Here is a 23822-nt window from a genome sequence, read left to right as displayed (position 1 = left end):
GGCAGAAAACAATCCGGAAAATCTGTTAGTTTGCATGTTTCTGGTTAACCAATGCGTCAAGGATTGTTACCTTCTCGATAATAATAACCAGTAGAATATAAATATTTCTATCCACTGCCGGAGTTAGTATTTTGTTGCATTTTCGGTGCACAAGATATGAAGTACAGTACTAAGGATTGTTTTCAATGAATAGCCTGTCCTGTTAGTTTTCTATCATTTTTCATCCCTTAGTCGAAAGTAATAGATAATTAATGTTATGAACCTACCGTAGGTGTTTGCCATTTCATCTCGTCCGTTTGGACAGCGTGCCGTGCTGAAGTTCGCCCATTACACCGAGGCAACGCCGATTGCTGGTCGCTTTACGCCAGGTGCATTTACTAATCAGATTCAACCAGCGTTCCGTGAGCCACGTCTCCTAATCGTCACTGATCCATTGACTGATCACCAGCCCGTCACCGAAGCATCCTATGTAAACATTCCGGTCATCGCTTTCTGCAACACCGATTCTCCGCTGAAATTCGTCGACATTGCTATCCCGTGTAACACTAAGGCACCGCATTCGATTGGTTTAATGTGGTGGTTGTTGGCCCGGGAAGTTCTGCGCCTCCGCGGCAAGACCACTCAACTCGACTGGGACGTCAAGCCGGATCTATTCTTTTACCGTGATCCTGAGGAAGCAGAAAAAGAGCAGGCTGCCATTGAGGCCGCACCTGTGTCTAAAGACACATATCCGGATGAATCGCAAGCTGGCCAAGATAATGGTGCTACTGGTGAGGAAGCTGCGGCATATGTTCCAGCCATTGCTCCGGCACCGATGGCTGCTCTGATCCAAACCGATGATTGGAACGAGGATGAAACGCAAACAACCACTTCTTGGGGAGGTGGCGGTGGATTTTAATTCCTAGCTGATCGACAGCGTAATGCACCAATGGCATATTTGTACGTGTAGTACACGTAACAATTGCAAGAAATAAGAAAAAATATTCTGAACTTATGTTTTGTTAATTGTATCCGAATAATCCAAAAAAATATTGCTTCCATCAAGCTAGGTACCAAGAACCGATTCAGAAAATTAAAAACCGCTTCAACCATCATGTCAATACAATTCCAGCACAGATTAAATGTTAAAGTGACATCTGCCCGCCACTCGGAAAATAGCAAATGCTAGAACCTCAGACAGACGTTACTTGTACACTAGCGCCGCGTGGTGACCTTATAGGAATGTAAAATGAAAATTTAAAACCGGAAAAAGTGAAGAATACACTAAAGTCGTTTTTTACGCGGGGGATACGTACCGCGTAAATTCCGGGATCCGCGTAAAAAAAGCCGTGTAAAAAAACCCGCGTAAAATAAAACATGTAAAAAGCGAGTGTATGTCCAATTTTAAATGTTAATAAATCGGTTAGTTTTCGTTGCTCACAAGTGCAGAAAGTTATAGTTTTATTATTCGTATTATTACGACATGACAGACGTTTTCATGACAGGTTTTAGGAGTTCAATCAGGAAATAGTAGAAGTTCGAAAGACATGCATCCAATGCACTGAGAGCGGAGGTTGTAAGGATTAATTCGCAAGATAGAATGATGGATCAGGAAACAGGTGTAGCAATCGATAAAAATAGTATACCTCAGCACAAGTAATGTTACAAGCATTATAGTTAATATTCATTATTTTCTTGTTATAGATACTGGTGAGTTGGATCATTTAGATGAAGAATTGGAAACTCCGCATTAGCTGAGTAAAAGGATGTTTCACACTATATTCTTTACAACATGAAAATGTTGGAAATGAATGATTAGCTCACTTCAGCGATCTCATTTTTGTTCTGTTTTATTTGAAATTGTTTTGAACATACTCTAGTTGTTTACGTGTATAGTAAGGACACAGCTGGTTTGCCTTAACACGGTTTTGTAATCTCTTGGTCAATCACCCGTTAGTGACTCGAAGGTCAAACGATAGAATTAATACAGTGGAGAAAAACTGCACTGTGTCTAATATTATCTGTAGCTCTTACGGTCTCTGAGATATGATGTTTTTTCAAAACATGAAAAATGATTTTTTGTCAAAAAATACTAAAATGGAGGGCCTCGCAATTGGAGGGGGTTTGTCCGATTGACCCAAAACTCAGTTTCGACCTAAAACAAGTCATTTTATTTATTTTGAAGCGAATCGGAGAGGGTCGTTGCATTTGCCTGATCACTTGACATGGAATGACCCAAATGCAATATTTTTACTGGCGTCAAGCTAGGTACTGAGGGTGTTGAAACAATAGCCAGCTATAAATAATAGTCTCTACTGAGTAAATGTACGAAGTGCGAGAATTGGATAAGCGATACAAAACTTGATTCTAGAACTACGTCTTTAACGTTCTGCAGTGGTGTAACGGAAACACATCTGACCGGAGATTGTAAGTTGTGGGTTCAAGTCCGAACGATATTTTTCGTAGTTTCTACTATCATATTTTCAGTTAATTTAATTTTCTATCTTCATTACTAAAGGGTGTTTTTTTTGCTATTTGGTTTTTCGTGTACTCAGATTTGACAGTTCACGCGGGAATTCTGACAGCTGTCAAAGTCTAATGTACTCAGTTTGGTTTGCCATTTCACCATGAACAGACTTACGCCTGAACAACGCTTACAAATAATCGAATTTTGTTACCAAAATTCGTCCTCTGTGAAAAATGTTTTTCGCGCATAACGACCATTTTATGGTCGTCATAATCGACCTACTGAGCAAGCTATTCAAGCTATTGTGACGAAATTTCAAACCAGTTTTACTCTGTTGGACATAAACCCACCAACACGTATACATAGAGTGCGTACAGAAGAAAATATTGCTGCCGTATCAGCCAGTGTAGTGGAAATCCCTGAAATGTCAATTCGACGCCGTTCGCAGCAATTGGGCTTGTGTTATTCGACTACATGGAAAATTTTACGAAAGGATCTTGGTGTAAAGCCTACAAGAATTAAAGCCGAACGACTTGCCTCAGCGTCGAATTTTTGGTGAATGGGCCTTAGAACAACTTGCCGAAAATCCACTTTTTTACCGAAAAATTGTGTTCAATGACGAAGCTCATTTCTGGTTAAATGGGTATGTTAATAAGCAAAATTGCCGCATTTGGATCGAAGAGCAACCAGAGGCAATACAAGAATCACCAATGCACCCAGAAAAATGCACGGTTTGGTGTGGTTTACACGCTGGAGGCATCATTGGTCCGTACTTCTTCAAAGATGATCAAAATCGCAACGTTACGGTCAATGGCGCTCGCTATCCACGATGATTTCTGATTTTTTTTTGCCGGAAATGGAAGAGCTGGGTTTTGTTGACATGTGGTTTCAGCAAGACGGAGCAACGTGCCGCACATCGCGCGAATCAATGGACATATTGCGGAATGAGTTCGGTGAGCAATTCATCTCACCTAATGGACCGGTGAATTGGCCGCCTAGATCATGCGATTTAACACCGCTAGATTATTTTTTGTGGGGCTACGTAAGGTCTCTCGTCTATGCGGATGAGCCAACAACAATTTCAGCCTTGGAAGATAACATTACACGTGTTATTCGCGAGATACCAGCCGAAATGCTCGAAAACAGTGACCCAAAATTGGACTTTTCGTATGGACCATTTGAAACGTAGCCGTGGCTAAACCAAATTCTTAAATGGTTCTGGATTTTTTTTAGGAAAATCTAAAAAAGACCTAAAAATTGAGCTTAGGTTTTCAATAGCAGAGCTTCGAGAAACAATTTAAAAACAATAAATGAAAATGGCTCAGAATAACCGCACACCGTAAGTAGTTTTACCAATTCAACGTTACAGTTATCTTGTTCAAATACCAACGTTATCACAGTTTTTGAATGCTCGCTAAAGCTTTCAATTATGATTAATTTTGAAGTAGATAGTTGTTGGTCGATCCGTCGATTTATCGTTCCTAAAAAATAAGATAACTTTTATTAGAGCAATAACAAGGAAAGTCGGAGATAGCAGTTGAGATGAAAATACAGTCAAGTTATTTTTACGCGGGGGATATGTTCTTCGTAAAAAACGCGGTAATTCGAAAATTCGCGTGAAAACCGCGGTAATCAAAAAATTCGCGTGAAAAACTTCTTTAAAACCCGCGTAGGAGAAGCCTGACAGTATATATGTTTACTAATTGACTCCAAAAGTGATGCGAATAACATTACGTTATGCATATCTACATCAGCATCAATTTTTTTTAAAGACATCCAGGTCTGTAGTGCAAAATACCAAAAAAGCGGCTTCAGCAAGTGTCAATTACCGCTATTCAAAATCTCACAACTAGAGATTACCATCTTGTTAAAATGTGAGCTTGTTGGCTTGACTCAAACCATAATTTTAATATCATTAAAAAAATTTAAGTACTTTGGAAGTTTTTTGCATGCAGAAAAATCCATGAAATTATATAAGTCATGCTTTTTACGCGGTTTTATACGAGGTTTTTTTACGCGGATGTTCGAATTAAGTCGTATACCGAATATGTCACTGTACAGCACCGCGTTAGCATTTGTTGAAGAAGCATGCAGGTGTGAATAAACAAATTAATAAAAGAAATGATTTCAGCGCTTAGCCATCTGCTAACTTACCTGCCCAGCGCCACCAGTTTGAGTCTCGCTCGGGGGTGCCAATGCGGAACACTGCAAAAACGCCTCCCCACGCTTGCCTACATATTCGGCCACCTTGTGGAAGTTAATACCAGGATGTTGGGTTTGCTTCAAAAATTGCATTTTTTTTTTCAAATAATGGTAAAATGCAAAAATTACTCCAATTTTAAAGCCGGATAAGAATCCAGTTGAGGTTTCAAGTTATCGACCAATCAGTTTGCTTTATGCAATAAGTAAACTGTTTGAGATAATTATTCTTAACAGAATGACGTCACACATAAACGAAAATTCAATTTTTGCAGATGAACAACTTGGATTTCGCTATGGGCATTCCACTGCTCAGAGTTACTAATATGAAACGAGCTAACAAATCTGAAAGTTATTCCACTGTTCTATTAGACATAGAAGAAGCATTTGATAGTGTTTGGCATTGAGGTTTGATTGCGAAATTGCAAGCTTTTTATTTTCCAATTTTCATAATCAAAATTTCAAAAAATTATCTTACTGATCGAAGTCTGCAGATTGTCTATCAGAATTCAAAATCTGATAGATTTCCTGTCAGAGCAGGTGTGCCTCAAGGTTCAGTCTTAGATATTTTTTTTCTTCTTGCAAAAGTGGAAAATCTCTCCCAATGCTTCTAAAACTCAAATGATAAGGTTTCCCCATAAGACTAGGGCTTCTTTCCTCATGCCAAACAATAATCACGTTATCAAAATGATGGGGGAATTTTAAGATGGTCTGACAAGGTTAGGTAGGTTAGGACTAATTTACGATAAAAAACTTATTTTCAAAGAACACACTAAGAGTTTACAAGCAAAGTTCATCAAATATACGAGATGTTTATATCCTCTCATTAACAGGAATCCTAAAACTTGTTTAAAGAATGAACTGCTGATTTACAAACAAAACAAACAAATTTTTAGACCTGCAATGCTTTATGCTATACCGATAATAAGGAATAAAACGCTTCAAAGGATTCAGAATAAAATTCTGAAAATTATTTTGAAGCGCCCTTCTTGGTTTGGTACACTTGAATTACATAGACGTACTGGTGTTGAAACATTAAAAGCTATGTCAAATAAAATTATTAACAATTTTCGACAATAATCGTTGCAATCCTCAATTGCTACGATATACTCTCTTTATAGTCAATAAGGTAGCAATTAAGTTAGTTGTAAGTTTACTTCCCCTTTTTTGATAAGTAGGTTTAAATCCCTACGAATGATAAGTTATAATTGCGAAAGCAAACAATTAAAACAATTAAAATTACAAATGTTATGTTAAATTACAAATTATACATTGTTATAACAGTGTTGAGAAGTCACCATTTGTGATTGGACACACATACTCATTATTTACTGATATTTATCATAAATACTTAAGCTACTAATAAATCCCCCCCTTAAAAAAAGGATGTTGGGTTTGTAGTGGCGCCAGCCCATCTTGACTGCGTTGCAAAACAACTTACCGAAGGCACTGTACTGCACACTCAGCCAGGCGTAGTGTTCGAAGAGCAGCTCCTTGGAACCGGTTCGGTTGCGATATTGAAGCCTATGTGGTTCTTGAAGTGCGATATTGAAGCCTTTGGTGCGTTGAGTTTGAAAACTATGCGACAAATTTTGTAGCTCACGAAACCAGCTACGGTTTTGACTTCGAGGCAGTTGGTGTCTACGATTCGAATCTCAGGGTTGTTACAGAAACCTTAATTTTGAATCCGCAAAATCCGCGCCACGAGTTTTTGGATCCGCGCCGTGAAAACTAAATCCGCGCCGAAAAAAAAACTAATAAAAACTTATGATTCAACTTGGTAAAATTAATACCATCTTTAAAATGTCATGCTGATATGTATAACTTGTTTGTATTTAGCTTCAAACGCAGGACAGTTGACTTACTGCGGCCAGGTTTAGGAATGATGCTGACCAAAAATGTTGTTTGGAAATTCTTATATACAAATGTAAAATGCCAGTAGCACTGATTTTTTCTCTCGCGATTTTCTCTCGTTGAAAAGAGTATGATTATGAGTCATAATTTATGACGAGTAAAATTCCTGTGAGACATAAGTTAGACATAAATAGTGAGAATTTAATGACGAGATTTGGAAAGTGATGGATAACCATTTAAACCCGTATATTGTCGGAACATTCAATAAGTAATTAATAATCAAATTTATTCACTTATGTTCGAGCGTCTTGATAGAAAAATTTTCACTACATCTTTCACTTTTTATTCACTTTCACTATTTAATTCTATCACTTTTCACTTTTCACTTGCAAATACGTATTTCGGCACTGACATAGTGCCTTCGTCAGTGCTTATTTGGTCCAAATAAGCACTGACGAAAGCACTATGTCAGTGCCGAAATACGTATTTGCAAGTGAAAAGTGAAAAGTGATAGAATTAAATAGTGAAAGTGAATAAAAAGTGAAAAGTGTAGTGAATTAATAATCTTCGTGAGCTGCAAACGATAGCAAGTTTTACTAAAATTTGCAAAGAATCTTGTTGAAAATAATTCAAAAGGACGAGATAGGTTTTAGCTAGAAAAAAAGGTTATTAATACGATTAAGTATAAGTAACTCACGTATAGCGCCAAACTCGAAAAAGTAAAAACAATCGAAAAAGTAGAAAAATCCCTCAACTCGAATTCAGGTCTAACATTCAAACATAAGTTGAATGTCATTAAAAATGTTTTCGGAAAGTCTGAACAACATCCTCAGTAGAAACATGGAATAGTCTCAAGTAAAAGTTTTTTAATGCAGGTTGACCACTCAAAATCAATTTTCGATTTCCCGTTTTCCTGATGATAGGTTTTAAATTTTCTCGGTGCTTTATTTTAAAAAAAATATGTGAAAAACATCAATTTTACATGTTTATATATATCCTTGCGAGAATAGTGTTATTAAAACTATGAAAAATATTTCTCCTTCAAAAATTTTTCTTACTTTAACTGTTTATCGACTTTAACGAGTACCTTCATAGAAACCTACACAATTTGCGCCCTTTTATCTGAAAATCGTTGACAATCTTCCTTCTGCTTTTACTCTCTGTCAACCTGCTCTTGAATGCCAGTGGAATGTATGGAAAAATTAGGCATCGATCGTTTTAAATTATAGCTTAGAAATTTTGTCTTCTCATGCAAAATTTGTTCTCAAGCGAACATCGATCGGAAAGAAAAGCCTCAAAGTGACCAATGAAAAAATTCACATGGAACTGTTAAAATTATTTTTTTATGGTAAATGTGTTTGAAATTCATAAAACGTTGAGATCTGTCATCTCGAAACTTTTTTTATTTGAAAAGTTTCGATCTTAGGACCAAATGTTTACCAGGAATGTTTGAGAAATTTTCTAAAATCCGTAAAATAAATTCAACCGACACTTTGAATAGCAAAGCAAAGCCTTGGTGCTACATTCCGATTCGGAACTTGACCTTCTGTTTACTATACACAGACTTCGCAGCCAACCGTTTAGTGTACAGGACAATTGCGGGGCTAGCGCTACGATCCTACTGACCCTAACAGTCTCTCCCGAGTCAAGACTCGAACCTACGACGACTGACTTGTTAGGCCAGCATCGTACCTCGAGACCAGCTCGGGAGGCCTCATACTTAAGCAAGTTTGCAATAGCAACATGATGCAGCAGTATTGCTAGCAAAATTCAATGGTGAGCCCTTCGTCAGATATACAATCAGTCTGGGGTAAATATCTTTTTTCACAAGCAAGGTAGCGCCTTGCGGTCTTCAGAAGAGTTTTTCCCAGGAAAATTTCCTATAAATATCATGTATTGATATATTTTTAAGAGCCAATTGGACATCTCTATAGAAAAAGTTTTGAAAAAGTGGTTTTTCCCATATAAAATCGTATGGAAGCTTTAAAAATCGGGCATGTCACCGATCGATCTGAAAAGTTACACAGTTGTTATAGAACCCATAAGGAACACGAAAAATGCATGGGAGCGAGAAAAAAAAACACCATCTCTTTTTTCCCATACGCAAGACTTTTCCTTATTACTTTAAAAGCAATAGAGCAAAATTGCCTTTTAGGTAACAAATCCATTACTTAAAAGGCAATAAAATTCTTCCCCAGTCAAGTAACAACACATACTGTCATATATTTAGCACGTGTTACGGGAGTACGACTATCTAATAATGGTCGTTTCAACCACATGCAAAATTTTTTCTGTCGAAAAATGCTCCCTTTCCGTCTCAAGTCAAAAAAAAAATCACACACAGTCGCATATGTTGCACATGTTGGGCCTCTGCTAGGCTGAACGCCAACACGAGCGATGGGGCGAGATTCTTGCCGTAGGTAAATAAACAGCCGTGAATATAGCTGTTTATTTACCTACAAGAATCTTACCCCATCGCTCGTGTTGGCGTTCAGCCTGGCAGAGGCCTTACAAGTTTCTTCAATCTCCAATATAATCGAAATAATATGACAAGAGCTGCCAAGCAGCATTTTCCCCGTCATAGAGTATGCAAACGTTGATGATTTCAATGACTTGAAATGCGCCTTAAAATGACATCACGATCTGTAAACTACGTTAGTGAAAAACAAAATCATTCACTTCCTTGCAAGCTATCTACAGCACATAATCATTGGTTCATGGAAACTCATTTGGACCTGTTTGAAAATACAAAACTTGTGCCCTTCCAGAACAATATTCGCAACTTCGGCAACTCTGGTCAGACAGTATTATATATTTCCATTTCAAGTAAACACTGGGGGACGAAACGAAAGTGTTTCTAATTAGACATTTGAGATTCTGATTATGTGTGGTTGGAGCGGACAAAAATGAACCAGATCGTTGCATCAATATAAATGCAGCGAGTGAAGTCTTGCTAACACATGCATTGCGGTGCTTGGCTGTATGTTCTCCTGCAGAAACACAAACAAGCGTGTGGCCGTCATAATTTTTATTACTTTTTGTTTGTTACTTTTTGTGTATAATGCGCAGTCATAAGACACAAAAAGTAATAAAAAATTGCCCTAAAGTAATAAAATGTTCCCCGTTTGCGTTGGGTGCATATAACCGTGTCCCAGTCTAGTGACCATGTTGAAATGTTCAGAAGAATTTTAATGAATAATCAATGAATTTCAGACGGTTTTCTATACGCCAGCCCTTGACAACTTTTCTCTAATTCTTGTCATTACTGACGTCGATGAGACGCATGTGATTTCAGAACTTGTTAACAAGTAATATATACGGTTATGGATATTTCCGAAATCAAAATGACCTGAAATCGACCCTAGAAGTCGTTTTGAAATCCAAGGTAGCAACTTCCGGTTCATGAAAATCAGCCAAAAATGGCCAAATACCACCCAGTATGAGTATTTTCGGAGCCAGGATGACAATCATAGGCCGTAAATCGACCACAGTTGCCATTTTCAATCTATTCAGGACCACCACATAACATCCAAAGAGTTATGTTATTAGTGAAGCCCCAGTAGAATTTTTTTGAGGAGGACCATTCTGGGGGCACGTAAGGATGTTTTATTGTCAAGCACATAACGGTTACGATAAAATTTTGTTTTTGTAGTATCTCAATTATTTATTTTTCTCAATATTTTTAAATGGGAATTCAGACATCTTTCTCAAAGTCATTCTTTGACGACTTTTTTCTCTTGTCATTATTCAGATATATCGATTTACAAAAAAACTCAAGTCCTCTTTGAATGTAAGTCCTATCTAGATTTTTAAAAAATAGTATTGAAAAATAGGATGCCAACCAAAATGGCAATATTAAGAAACCATATACAAAATTTTCACCTGCCCGAAAAAACACCTAGTGAAAAATCGGAACCCAAGAGGGGTTGGCTGCATGAAATTTCGGTTTTCGAAAAATTTTTGGTGTCAGATAGCTTATAAATGCATGAAACGTCGAGATCTGGTATTATCTGAAAATAATCATGATTTTTATGATTTTTCGGATTTCTCAAGGTCTAACTTCGTTTTGTGCCACCCCATTTTGAATCCAACTAACCTGAAATTTCACACAGGGTGTTTTTCGGGCAAGTAAACATTTTGTATAGGGTTTTTTGCCTAAATTTTTTGATTACTTTTTTCTCAAACAAGTGATTGGCACCCTACTACACACCCACCATATTTCATAGAACTCTGAAAGGCTGCTGCCCATCAGTCGATATCCTGATTTTTAGGTAATTGAAAGCAAGGTTGCAAGGCTTTCCGCAAAATCCGCGCCATGGAGAAGTAAAAACGCGCCAAATCCGCAAAAAACGCAAAATCCGCAAAAAACGCGAAATCCGCGCCGACTGTAACAGCCCTGGAATCTCGTCTAGATTGGCGTAGATGGCAATAGTATCGCAGGTCGATCAATTGGTCCAATTTTAGCACGGAAATAAACCCAAGCTTGAATTGGTGCCGAATCTTAAGCATTTGGTGGGATTTTGTAAGCTGTTCCCGATGCGACCGAATTTGCTTCATCATTTGGTTATAGTAAGACTGGGCAAGTTACAGAAAGGCTGATTGCAGTCTTAGTATGCGATTCATCAAATTATTGTTGTGAGGAACACGAAGACCATTTTTGCGGTAATGTCACAGGTGCTGGTCAAGTGGGATGCCCCATCGGAAGCAAGAAAATCATCTCCTTGATGTATGTTAGCACCTTTTTGAATTAAAACTACCGCTAGCCGTGTATTTCGTCCTAGGAGTGAGTTTTTCAGCTACCGGATAATGGAAGCACACTGCAACTGCTTCTCACTCCACTGTAGATCGTTCCAAATGTTTCAGCATCTAGTTTTGTTTTAAGATACCTTTTAAGTGATACCGTTCATAGTATTGGTGTTTTAGTTTTGATACAGGAAATTCATGGTTGGGTGGAAGAAGCTTATATTCTATAGATGCGCTGGAATTAAACAAAAACAAAAACAACTAATTTGATACCATCCGTTTTTAAGAATCTAGGTACCTTTCTGGCTTTTTGCCGTTGTTGAACGCCTCCCAGATCGTTTTGTGGATAGTGCTCCGCTGCATATTCAAGCCGGATAGCCCAACTAGTGGGTGGTGGTTACCAGCTCTAATGGTAAAACGCTGGCATCTAACTTCATTCTCCTGCACTACTCGGGCCTTGTTCGAACAATTCCGTTAAATCCCGGCACGGTTCCTTGTCAGTAGATTTCGTTACCAGCCTTGCCCGAAAGCAAGAGGTTTCACTTCTGTTTCACCGCTTTTTTCACTCGCGAACATCAGCACTTTCCGAAGTTACCAAAGTTACCTAATCTTATGCCCACAGCAGGGATTATATTTTGTCTAGTGACAGACACTGATAAATCTAGAGAAAAACGACCGATAAGAAGAAAATTGTTTACAGTTTCGAGCAACTACTTCTTCTTCATTGCTTATTCGGCAGCCGAGCAGATAAGTCGAGTTTCTTGCGTTCTGCAGTTTACCGAATTAATTCCCGCTTTTTTCTAGCGTTCGCGTGTGCAGTGCAGTTTTGTGGTAGTGGTACGCTGTGCGTGCAGACGAGAGCGGCACGATCAACCGTATATACTGCGTTGGTCTGGATTGCCCCGCAGCAGGGGAGTGCAGCTGTGGTAGTGGTGTACTTGGCGCGTATGCTGATACGTGTGCAGATTTAACTTCGGATTGCCCGTTCCGCATCACAGAGAATTGCTGTGACTGGTGGGGAAACCCCGACTGGGGAGAAGCAAGTGGCGCCGCCGCTACGCAGTTACAGCGACAGCGTATCCAGTGTTGCGGAATTACATCGATATATGTATAAGATAAGTGATACTACGATTTAATTCTCTTTGGCATATTTTTATATACATATTTATTTATTTATTTCCTATCTTCCCTATTTCTAATTTATATTATATAAATCATCTACATTACTTTTGTGTATATAAGTAACTCGTTTTTATAAAATTTTCGGCGGTAGGCAGTTCACGACCCAATGGCGGTGGGTGGACTGTCTATTCCCCCGGACCTTTCCTCCTGTTCAGAGGGAGAAGAGTCCGTAATGGATTTCTCTGACACCCCTAACAACAGTGTGGACGGTTTCTCTGAAGTGAAGAAAAAACGTAAGAGACCTCGTCACACTGCTTCGCCTATCCCATCCACCAATGACGCACCAATTCGAGTAAAGAAGTACCAGAAGAATCAACCTGGACTTCGCTGGGTTGTATATATTCGTCCCAAAAACAAACCCCTGAAAGTGGTGCAAATTTGTAAAACTTTGCGCTTGAGATATACCAGCCTAATCGAGGTATATAAGGTCAAAGCTGACAAATTAAAGGTGACATTTTCTGATCTCGAACACGCTAATGCGGTCGTTGAAGATCAAAATTTTACCATTGAGTACCGGGTATATATTCCGGCACGCGCTATTGAGATCGAGGGCGTGATAACAGAACCCGATCTTACAGAGAAAGAGATACTGGAGGGAACTGGACGTTTTAAAAACCCAAACCTTCCAGAAATAAAAATTCTAGAATGCCGAAGAATGTATTCTAAAGACAACATGGGCAAATACTCCCCGAACGACTCGTTTAGAGTGACGTTCGAAGGAAAAGTGCTTCCGGATTATTTAGAGCTATTCAAACTCCGACTACCGGTTAGACTTTTCATTCCGAACGTGATGACCTGTACTAATTGTCTGCAGTTAGGGCACACGAAAGCCTACTGCAGTAATAAGACTAAATGTTGCAAGTGTGGTGAAATAATGGAGAATAACCACACTTGTAGCGAACAGGAAGCAAAATGCTCCTTATGTGGTGGCAACCCACACAAAATTGAAGAGTGCGCAAAGTATAAGCTACGCTCTGACGCACTAAAAAAATCGACCAGACAACGCAGTAAGCAGTCTTTCGCACAGATGCTGAAGACAGCGTTACAGCAGGAGGAAAATCGTTACTCCAGTTTGGAAAACGATGATTCAAATGATGACGAAGAGGATTATCAACCTCTGCTATCAACCGGAGCTGTACGAAAACGGCCAAGTGCTTCTTCTCCTAAACTCCCTAGAAAGGAGCAGAAGAAGGTGCTTAATGATACCCCTCGTGGTTCCACTTCCAAGCAAAATGCTAAAGCGTCACCACCAGGTTTGAAAGTTGTTTGCGATAAAGAGTTCCCTAAGCTCCCAGGGAAACGAGCTGTTCCCACAGCTAAATTGTCATCGGAATCTGAAAAACCGTCCTCTGATGGTTGTATTTCATTCAAAATGATCGTTGAATGGATATTTACCACTTTTGGTTTATCCGATTCTCTTAAAAGTATGATTTCAGCTTGGCTTCCAACAATTTGCATGTTGGGTAAGCAACTAAGCACCAAATGGCCCCTCCTCGCGTTCGTATCCTTCGATGTCTAAATCAGACAACAGAAGTGACGAATCGACAACAAGGATCATACAATGGAACTGTAGGAGCTTGACCCCCAAATTAGATAAATTTAAGCTCCTGCTTCACGGTAGCAAATGCGATATTTTCGCGCTATCAGAAACATGGTTATCAACGGATACAACACTAACCGTTCAAAACTTCAATATCATTCGGTTAGACCGCGGAAACTCTTATGGTGGAGTGCTCATTGGTATCAAAAAATGCTACCCATTCTTCCGAATCCCTCTTCCAGCAATTGATGGTATAGAAATTGTTGCTTGCCATATAACAATTGCTGGTGAGAGCCTCACTGTCGCATCAGTCTATATTCCACCCAGAGCTACTATTAACCGGCTGCAGCTAACTCAAATAACGGAGCTGCTTCCGACACCACGACTTCTCTTGGGAGACTTCAATTCTCACGGTATGGCGTGGGGAGCACCTGGAGATGATAGCCGGGCTATTCTTATTGAAAGCTTACTAGACGAGTTCGATATGACCCTATTGAATATACCTGGGTTAGCTACAAGAATAGCAAGGCCTCCAGTACGAGAGAGCACTTTAGACTTGTCTATGTGTTCCTCCTCAGCTTTGGATTGTAAATGGGAGATTGTTCAAGATCCCCATGGTAGTGACCATTTTCCAATAAGTATTTCGATTATGAACAGGCTCCAGTCTGCTACCACAGTCGTAGTAGAGTATGATCTCACCCGGAATATTGATTGGGAAAAATTCGCGAACATAATATCCCAGGGTCTCGAAACAACCGATGAGCTTTCTCCATCCGACGAATACAACTTCCTTGCAACATTAATTTTAGATAGCGCGTTGCAATCTCAGACGAGGCCCGCCCCTGAGAACAAGTTGAAAATTCGTCCTAACAAACAATGGTGGGACAAAGAATGCACCGAGATGAAAAAAACTCTAAAAGCAGCATACCTAGCATTCAGGAAAGATCATTCCATTCACATTTTTGATCAGTTTAGAGAGCTGGAACTGAAACAGACTAAACTGCACAAGCTGAAAAAAAGATCGTACTGGCAAAATTTCATAAGCACGTTACCCAGAGATGCTTCTATGAGCTATCTCTGGAATACGGCTCGGAAAATGCGCAATAGGTCCGACAACAATGAGGCTAATGAATACTCTGAACGTTGGATCTATGATTTCGCGAAAAAGGTATGCCCAGACGCTGTCCCATCACAGCAGGAATTCAGCGACACAACGGCCATTGAAGAGCCAGAGTTTTCAATGCTGGAATTTTCAATCGCACTCGCCTCTTGCAAGAACAAGGCTCCAGGACCGGACAGGATCAAATTTAATTTGATGAAAAACCTACCGGATTCGGCTAAGATACGATTTCTTGTACTGTTTAATAAGCTTATAAGGAACAATATGATCCCGGAAGCTTGGAGACAGGTTGAGATTATCGCAATCAAAAAGCCAGAAAAACCTGCCACAGATCATCGCTCGTACAGGCCGATTGCAATGCTCTCATGCATACGCAAATTGCTTGAAAAAATGATTCTGCGTAGACTAGACAACTGGGCAGAAACAACTAACCAGCTATCAGAGACCCAATTCGGCTTCCGTAGGGGCAAGGGCCCTAACGATTGCCTAGCATTGCTAGCCACAGAAGCGGAAATGGTTCTTGGTAGCAAACAACAAATGACCTCAGTTTTCCTGGATATCACAGGTGCATTTGATTCAGTTTCAATCGAAATTCTTTCCGATAAACTGCATCAAAGAGGATTCTCCCCTATATTGACGAACTTCTTGATCAACCTGCTGTCTGAAAAGCATTTACTTTTCAACCACGGTTCTTCAACAATAACACGAACAAGCTACATGGGTCTTCCCCATTGCTCTTGTCTGAGTCCGCTGTTGTACAACTTCTACATCAGTGACATCGACACATGCTTGGCGGACGGCTGCACCATGCGCCAGTTAGCTGACGACTGCGTAGTATCAGTCACGGCGTCTCTGGCTGTAGACATGAAAAACAGCCTGCAAAATACGCTGGATAATCTGAGCGGTTGGGCCAGTTGTCTTGGAATTGAGTTCTCGCTTGAAAAAACGGAGATGGTAGTCTTTTCAAAAAAGCGACCACCACCCCGTTTAGAGCTAACTTTGTCCGGAAGACCCATCACTCAGTCACCTAGCTTCAAGTATCTAGGAGTATGGTATGACTCTAAGTGCACATGGGAAAAACATGTGAATTACGTGAAGCAACGATGCCAACCGAGAATCAATTTTCTTCGAATGGTAACAGGAACCACATGGGGAGCTCATCCAGAGGATTTGATACGACTCTACCAAACTACGATTCTGCCCGTAATAGAATACGGCAGCATATGTTTCAGAGGTATCGCAGCCTCACACATGCTGAAGCTAGAGAGGATACAATACCGATGTTTGCGTATCGCTCTAGGCTGCATGCAATCGACGCATACCATGACTCTAGAGGTCATAGCTGGAGTGCTACCTATTAAAGAGAGACTTTTTGAGCTGGCCCTACGTTTCCTGATCAGATCGGAAATAGCAAATCCAATGCTTATTGCGAACTATGAGAAATGTCTGGAAGTTGTTCAGAAACCCTGTATGTCAGTATACCAGCGGTTCATGTCTATGGAGATAAATCCTTCGGTTGTTGATCCATACCGTGAGATTTCAACATCGCTCAAAAATCCTTCTGTTGTATTTGATTTGACGATGAAACAAGAAATTCATGAAATTCCTGAACACCTTAAACCAACAGTTGTGCCATCAATATTTTCGGCAAAATTTGGCCACCTCCCAGAACAGAATTCCTTTTTCACGGACGGATCTGTAATGGATGGACATTCCGGATATGGCATTTTCAACATGGATCATCGCATATCCCGCAAACTGGCACAACCTTGCTCCATATACGTAGCGGAACTAGCTGCCATACACAATTCGCTGCGAATTATCGAGCTCAAGACACCAGGCAATTATTTCATCTTTTCGGACAGCCTCAGTTCTATCGAAGCTCTCCGATCGATCAAACCGGTCAAGCACCCGTCCTATTTCCTCCCGGAAATTAGACGGATATTAGAAGTGCTGGTTGATCGGTCTTTCATTATCTGCTTTGTGTGGGTCCCCTCCCATTGCTCAATCCCAGGCAATGAAGAAGCTGATTTACTAGCGAAAAGGGGTGCCATGGAAGGAGATATATTTGATAGACCGATCACCTACACCGAGTATTCTCACCTACCCCGACAACTGGCTCTGGCAAACTGGCAGGAAAAGTGGGATTCTGGCGATTTGGGGCGATGGATGCCCTCCATCTCGCCCAAGGTGTCTACGAAATCATGGTTTAAAGGGCACGATTTAACTCGGGATTTTATACGAGTTATTTCACGCCTAATGTCAAACCATTACATTGCAAATACCCACCTCTATCGAATAGGGATAGTCGATAGCAACCTTTGCGAATGTGGAGGGTACGAGGATATAGAACACGTAGTCTTCGTATGCCCTAAATACCACAGAGCAAGGAATAAACTTTTCGATTCCCTCCGGGAACGCAATGCACCATCTGCAATGCAAGTTCGGGATGCACTTGCCAGTCATGATATCAGTTTGCTCACCCATATTTACCAATTTATTAAAGATATAAATTATCGTATTTGAATCCTCTTCCCTTCTTCGCTTCTCTCTGTCCCCCCCTCTCTATGCAGATCTTCAAGGATAATACTAATCTTTATCTTTCTTTCTCCTTCTTTCATCTTAGGTTATGATTTCCAAGAGACAAGGACTCATCATCCCTCAATTTTATACTTATTCATATAGATAGATCGTTTTACATATAGATAGATATAGATAGATGTACATATTAGTTTTAGGTTGAATTAATTTTGTATTTTTAATTTGTATTTTAAAGAGAAAAGATGAGAGGGTTTTTATGCCTGTTTGAGGAGGAGCAGTCGGGATACAAGCTCTACTCAAGCTGGCTTTTCCCTACTCCAAAAAGACATTCGGCCCCATTATGCTTCGCGGTTGGGCCTAAATAAATATTAGAGTTACAAAAAAAATACTACTTCTTCTTCTTCTCTCTTTGTTTTGGTTGGACAGGTAACGGTAACCATACGAACCATACGTCCATCGAATCTTTAACGTCTATTTGACAGTCCACCCCTGTGGCTGCGATTGCAGCAAACGGTTTCAGCAGGCGATAAAGCTTATTAGCTCATCAACCGGTGTTTTGTTTAGTGATGGGAAATATCGCCCAAAACCAGAGATGCCAGATATACAGACAAATCTGTATTATACAGACTTTCTGTGTTGCGATACAGACACGCATAAGCCTACAGATTTTATACAGACATTTAGTATAATACAGATATTACACAGATATCTGATATTCTACATAATGGTTTTACCAGTATACACAAAAAAACGAACACAAAAACCAAAAGTCACTGTAGCCGTTGCTGGAGAAAGTGAACTAGGAACTGAACACTTTGCTGAACATATTAATCTTGCGTTTTTGAGAGTGAAATCATGACAACGGGAATCGAGTTAGGCTATCGGGGTTTTTATCGGCCCCGTGGGCACTGATCTGCCTGTTTCGCCCCCAGTAACAAACAGCTGATTGTCTCGATCGATTGCCATGCAGGTTATATTGGTGAAAAGACCGTTTGTTCTATTCGGAGCAATATCCAACGTTGAAGAATTGCTTAAAATGTCCCAAACCTTGAAGGTACTATTTTTATAACCGCGAGACTTCTGCCATCATGTATCAGTTAAGCTACATTACGACGAACGACGATTTTTATCACGAGAAAGACTCTTACTTCTATGTGTTACTTAGATTAAAAAGATAAATTAGTTATCGATTAATCGACCAACTATGATAGACTCGAAAAAGAACAATCAAAACAAGCAATAAAACAAAACAATCTGACAGGTCGACAAACAATTAGGTATCAATGTATCGGTAACTTTTTTTCGCAGCGGTATACAGACTTATACAGACATTTTTATGGATTATACAGACTTGCCAAAAAAAAGTCTGGCATCTCTGCCCAAAACGGACATCGATAACAATCGATAATTCCGGGGCTTCTATCGATATTATCGATAAGTATCGATAATTTGACAGTTTATTTTTGGGGTAAATTTTTTTTTTCCAGATGGTGAGAAAAAAGCTATTTCAGATGGTGATGAGAAAAAAAACTATGACAGATAATTGAGTTGGATAAATTTCCCATGGAAGATTATCATGTTAGCTTTCTCGCAAAAAAATATTACGCTCTTGCGTGCAGCCTTCCGGCAGTTAACCGGAACATTCGCCATGGCGGACGAAAACATGCGTGTAGCCATGTTTTTAAGCTCTTTCTTCGTTTTTTATTAATTCCTCCTCCGTTTTCGCGACAAAATTGTTGGAATAGATCTTGCGCTTCAAGTTTGCCCAGAAATTCTAGATCGGAAGCAGGTGGGGGACGTTAGGCGGATTCGCCGACTTCGGTACCACATCGATATTCAGCCGCTCCATCTCCTCCAACGATCGCTTCGAGTAGTTGGCCGACGTCAAATCTGGCCAAAACACCGTGTCTTCGCGCTTATGGTATTTCGTTGATGAACGACGCAACTTCTGTCAGGCACTTCGTACTATAAATTTCCCCGTTCACGGCCAGCCCGGAGCGAAAGAGCAACTTTGACATCCCTTTCTCGCTGATTGTCAGCCACAGCCGCACCTTCTTGGGGGACTTGGTCTGTGAAATAAACTTTACCTCGGTGCTCACTTCCTTCGTGGGGGAGGTAAAATACGAAGAGCCCTGCTAGTCATTGCCATCCAGGGTAAGATAGTTCTAGTCGTCCAATACCACTGCCACGTCGTGATTCGCCTGGAAAATAGACTTGACCATCTTATTCAACCGCTGTCGCTGCATCATTGCCTGCAGCTCCGAGACCAGTGGACGGGGCTGCCGCTTCTTGTATGTATGTCCATGTTCTCCAGATACTTTTTCACTGTTTTAGAGAATGCATCAACCTCTCGGCCAAGTGCACGCAGCGATTTAGCCACTTTTCCCTCGGTCTTCCTCTTCAGCATCCTTTGAAGCTTCTTTTCGCTCAGGGTCGTTGACCGTCCGGAACCGGGTTTTCTTTCCATGCTCTGATCGTCGTCCAATAGAGTCAAGATGTTGTAGATGCCAGAACCGGCATACCCGGCGTCCACAAAGTGCCGCACGATGTCCGTTTTTGACGCGGCGGGGTACCGTTCTTTGAACGCGCACACTTCTGAACGGAGTAGCTTCACTTTTTTTCGTCAACACAGTTAGAGTTTGACTGATAGAGCTGTCAATTTTTTTTTGCTAACTCATGGGTTACAATGATTGATGATGCATGAGTAGTTTCGTCAGTGCGATTGAAGGTAAACCCATGAAAAATCGGCAATTTTTGTCCATTTTTTTACCGCAAACGTTATTCGACAAATGCAATTTCGCTATATAAATTTGTTAAAAACAGAGACAGTGATGGCCCAAACAGAATGGATACGTTTGCGTTACGTAGACGTCAATGTGACAGTAAATGTATGGGCTAACTGTCAAATTACCGCAAACGCAGCCGCAACGTATCCATTGTGTTAAGGCCTTGAATGACAAATCTTACGATACTGCGAATGAAAATTCAAACAACCGGACGAGTTAAACAGTTTGTTTTGGAAAGTCTTCGGGTTTTACGCCGGGAGTGCTTTCTACGGAGTAGTTTCAAGCCGAAGTTCATTTTGAAGGTTGTATAATAAGGGAAATAATTGAAGCAGGCAAAATTCTGTCAATTTTAAATGGCCAAAACATCACGAAAAATGAATCAATTCTGACAAAACAGGTTTCATTTTACTGGAAAACTGTCCTAGTTTCCTAGTATTACTTGAGAACTGGACGTGACCAAGGGTCACTGGAAATGTTTCGCATTTCCGGAGTGTGTGCCAAAGTGTACATTTTTGCAACGCTTAGAACTTTTTGTGACATTCTGTTTCTCTTAGGTTTATATGTTGTCAATAAATCAGAATTTATTTCGGGTTCATTGGTAGCCAAAGATTGAAAATTCGCCAAGGAATCAACGAGGTATGAACTTATTAAGTATGGGTGTTGACTTTGACGGTTTTTTCCCTGTTGGGTACTAATTTTCTTTGAGCTTACAGCACTCTAACAGAATTCAATCGAACATTGTGGGTGTGTAGGTCTTATTAAATCAAGCTACTTTGCAAACTTGCGTTTGAAAATTTATCTGGATTAACATTTGAAAAATTATGTGAAGAAAAAAAAAAAAAAAAACATTTGAAAAGGTCAGACTATTTTCACGCGGATTTTCTCTAAAAGGTTATTTATGCAGATTTAAAAAATAATGTGGTTTTTTACGTGAATTTTTGAATTAAAGCGGTTTGTCAAGCGGATTTCTGAATTAACATGGTTTTTTCACGAGGCATGTATCCCCCGCGTAAGAAAACCTAACTGTTTTTGAACCTTTTTCTTATGAATCAATATATCTTAGTAAAAATTATCTGAACTTTCCTTTAAAAATATAAAAAAAATGAGTTCCTACTCTGAAAAAAATATAATTTTAAAAACAAAAAATGATTTTAGAAATTATCGGTGATCTCTGATTTTTTCACACGAAGTATTTTAGATAGACAATTTAGTTGCCTAAAACGTTCTATGCGTTGCAAAAATGTACACTTTGACACACACTCTTGAAATTCGAAACATTTTAGGTGTAGGTTGGTCACAACAAGTACCCAAGTAATACTAATATAATACTGTTTTCCAGTGAAATGAAACCGGTTATCAAAATTGATTCATTTTTCGTAAAGTTCTGGCCATTTAAAATTCGAGAGAATTGTATTTATCTCAATTATTTTGTCCCTGTATAAATCAGGATACTTTTTTGGCGCAACAATTTCGTTGATTTGGGTTTTTTTTTGGAACTAAAAATTGTTTGTTGGGTAACAGATACTTTAAACTTAAACAGTTCCAAGTTAAACTAAACAATTACCAGAGAATTACCAATAGACTGCCGCTATGCATGTCCATCATATTTTAAGAGTTGGCAAGCCAAAGAAAATGCATTTTATTACAATTTCGTATCATTGCTTTTTATGAGATGGTGCAAAAAGTTTGGATATTTTTTTAAAGTTCTCCAGTACTAACTGTTCTTAGGAAACTAAAAACTATAAATACCTTTTTAGTTACCATTATTGCTCAGAAACTCAGTGACACCCGGGGCGAACCTTCACACCACCCCCAACAATGCTAAATCTTGTCGAATAGCAGCAACCAACAAATACCTAGCGGCAAAAGCAACTCCTGGGGTAGGGTAGGTGAGGTCTCCTTCTTTTGGGTCTCCTCCAGTAACCAGCCGCATTGACTTGTGCTCACCCTTATAATATCGATAATTATCGTTAACGTCAAAAAATTAACGATAATATCGATGTCCGGCATTTATCGATATTATCGATAAGTATCGATAAGTTTCCCATCACTAGTTTTGTTATGTATCTTTATTTGTAGTGCTTACAGTTATGGTTTGTTTTTCAAAAATTCTTTATATTCGCATTATTTTTTCTTTGTTCTTCATATCTTTAGGTGATTTGTTTTTAGGAAATCCACCACTTCTTTTAGGATATCAATGTTCTTCGCTTCGAATAATTGCTTTGTTGTTTGAAACTGACCATCGAAGTCATATTTATTTCTTGTTTGCGAGTAGCGTTTGCAGTGAAGTACGACATGTTCTGCTGTCTCAATTTCGTTGCAAAATATGCAATCTGGGCTGTCTTCCAATTTCATTTTGTGTAGCCAGTATCTGCTATAGTCATGTCCGGAGAACAGCCTGTTTAGCGTTCTCGTTTCAAAATTGTAAGTTATAATACCAGGGCCTTGCTTTAAATTCCGGTTGTATATCGTAGAATCTTTTTCCTTTTTCTTTAGCGTATTCCTGGTACCAATTGTTTGTTTTCACTTGTTTTGTTTTTTCCAACACGAGATAAACATCTTTTAGTAAAATAGGCTGTTAGAAAAGTTCGCCGTGTTGTGCTCCATGCTTGGCTAAGGAATCGGCCAGATCGTTACCTCTGATGTCGATATGACTTGGTATCCATTGGATTTGGATCCCCATTTCCCAACATGTCCTTAGAATTTCGTCTGCTAATTCGATTCTTTCCAGCTGTTCTTGATTATGTTCCAACATCATGCAGGATGACAGTGAATCCGTGAGAATCACAGCATTTCTCAAGTCGTTTTCCCTGATTTCATTTGTTGCAATCTTTATCGCCACCAATTCAGCTGTCATTATGTATGTTGAGTGCTCAAGCCTTCTAGAAATCCATTTGTTCGTAGGTTCCACATAGACCCCTATCCCACAAGTTTCGTCTAAAATTGAAGCATCCGTATGTATTTTGTTTCTATTTTTATACTTTCCATTGAGTAGTCCTAAGACCATTTGTTTCATTATCTTCGGGTTAGTATTTTGTTTTTTGAACGTTGTTCCAATGCTCATGTTGATTTCGACCTTCTTTGAAATCGAATAGATGTCAACTGTGCGGATGGGGCAAATTTCCTAAAAACTTGTAAGTTTTTCAAATAATGCTTTTCAACGTATGTTAAATTGTGCTCCTCTCCTTCATAGTTTTCTATTTTTTGAAGCTGTGCATATATCGGATTACGATGCGCAACACTTTTGGCAATTTCTTTACATGAAATATATTCGCTTCGAATTTCCCACGGTTCTTGGCTCGATATTGCCAATAGGGAATTCAATGGTGTCGTTTTACTACAACCGGTGGCTCTCCGTAAGTAACTATTCAGTACCGTTTGTATCAGCTTCTTGTTTGTTGTAGACGCGTT

At 39.5% G+C, this 23822-nt stretch overlaps 1 protein-coding gene across 5 annotated transcripts in view; it reads left to right on the top strand.

Moving 5' to 3' along the window:
• The window catches only part of LOC129730816 (40S ribosomal protein SA), a 441656-nt gene extending 440666 nt beyond the window's left edge, over window positions 1–990 (top strand). For all 5 annotated transcript variants that reach the window (XM_055693229.1, XM_055694042.1, XM_055691608.1 and 2 more), the window contains exon 3: window positions 272–990. In XM_055693229.1, coding sequence (XP_055549204.1) covers window positions 272–898 — 627 coding nt within the window. In that variant the 3' untranslated portion in view covers window positions 899–990. The remainder of the gene's footprint in view (window positions 1–271) is intronic.
• The last annotated feature ends 22832 nt before the right edge of the window (window positions 991–23822 follow it).

The sequence above is a fragment of the Wyeomyia smithii genome, chromosome 1 (assembly GCF_029784165.1).
Source record: "Wyeomyia smithii strain HCP4-BCI-WySm-NY-G18 chromosome 1, ASM2978416v1, whole genome shotgun sequence".
NCBI classification, from domain to species: Eukaryota; Metazoa; Arthropoda; class Insecta; order Diptera; family Culicidae; genus Wyeomyia; species Wyeomyia smithii.
Note: the sequence above shows the minus strand (reverse complement) of the source record. Positions and strands in the feature narration are given on the sequence as shown.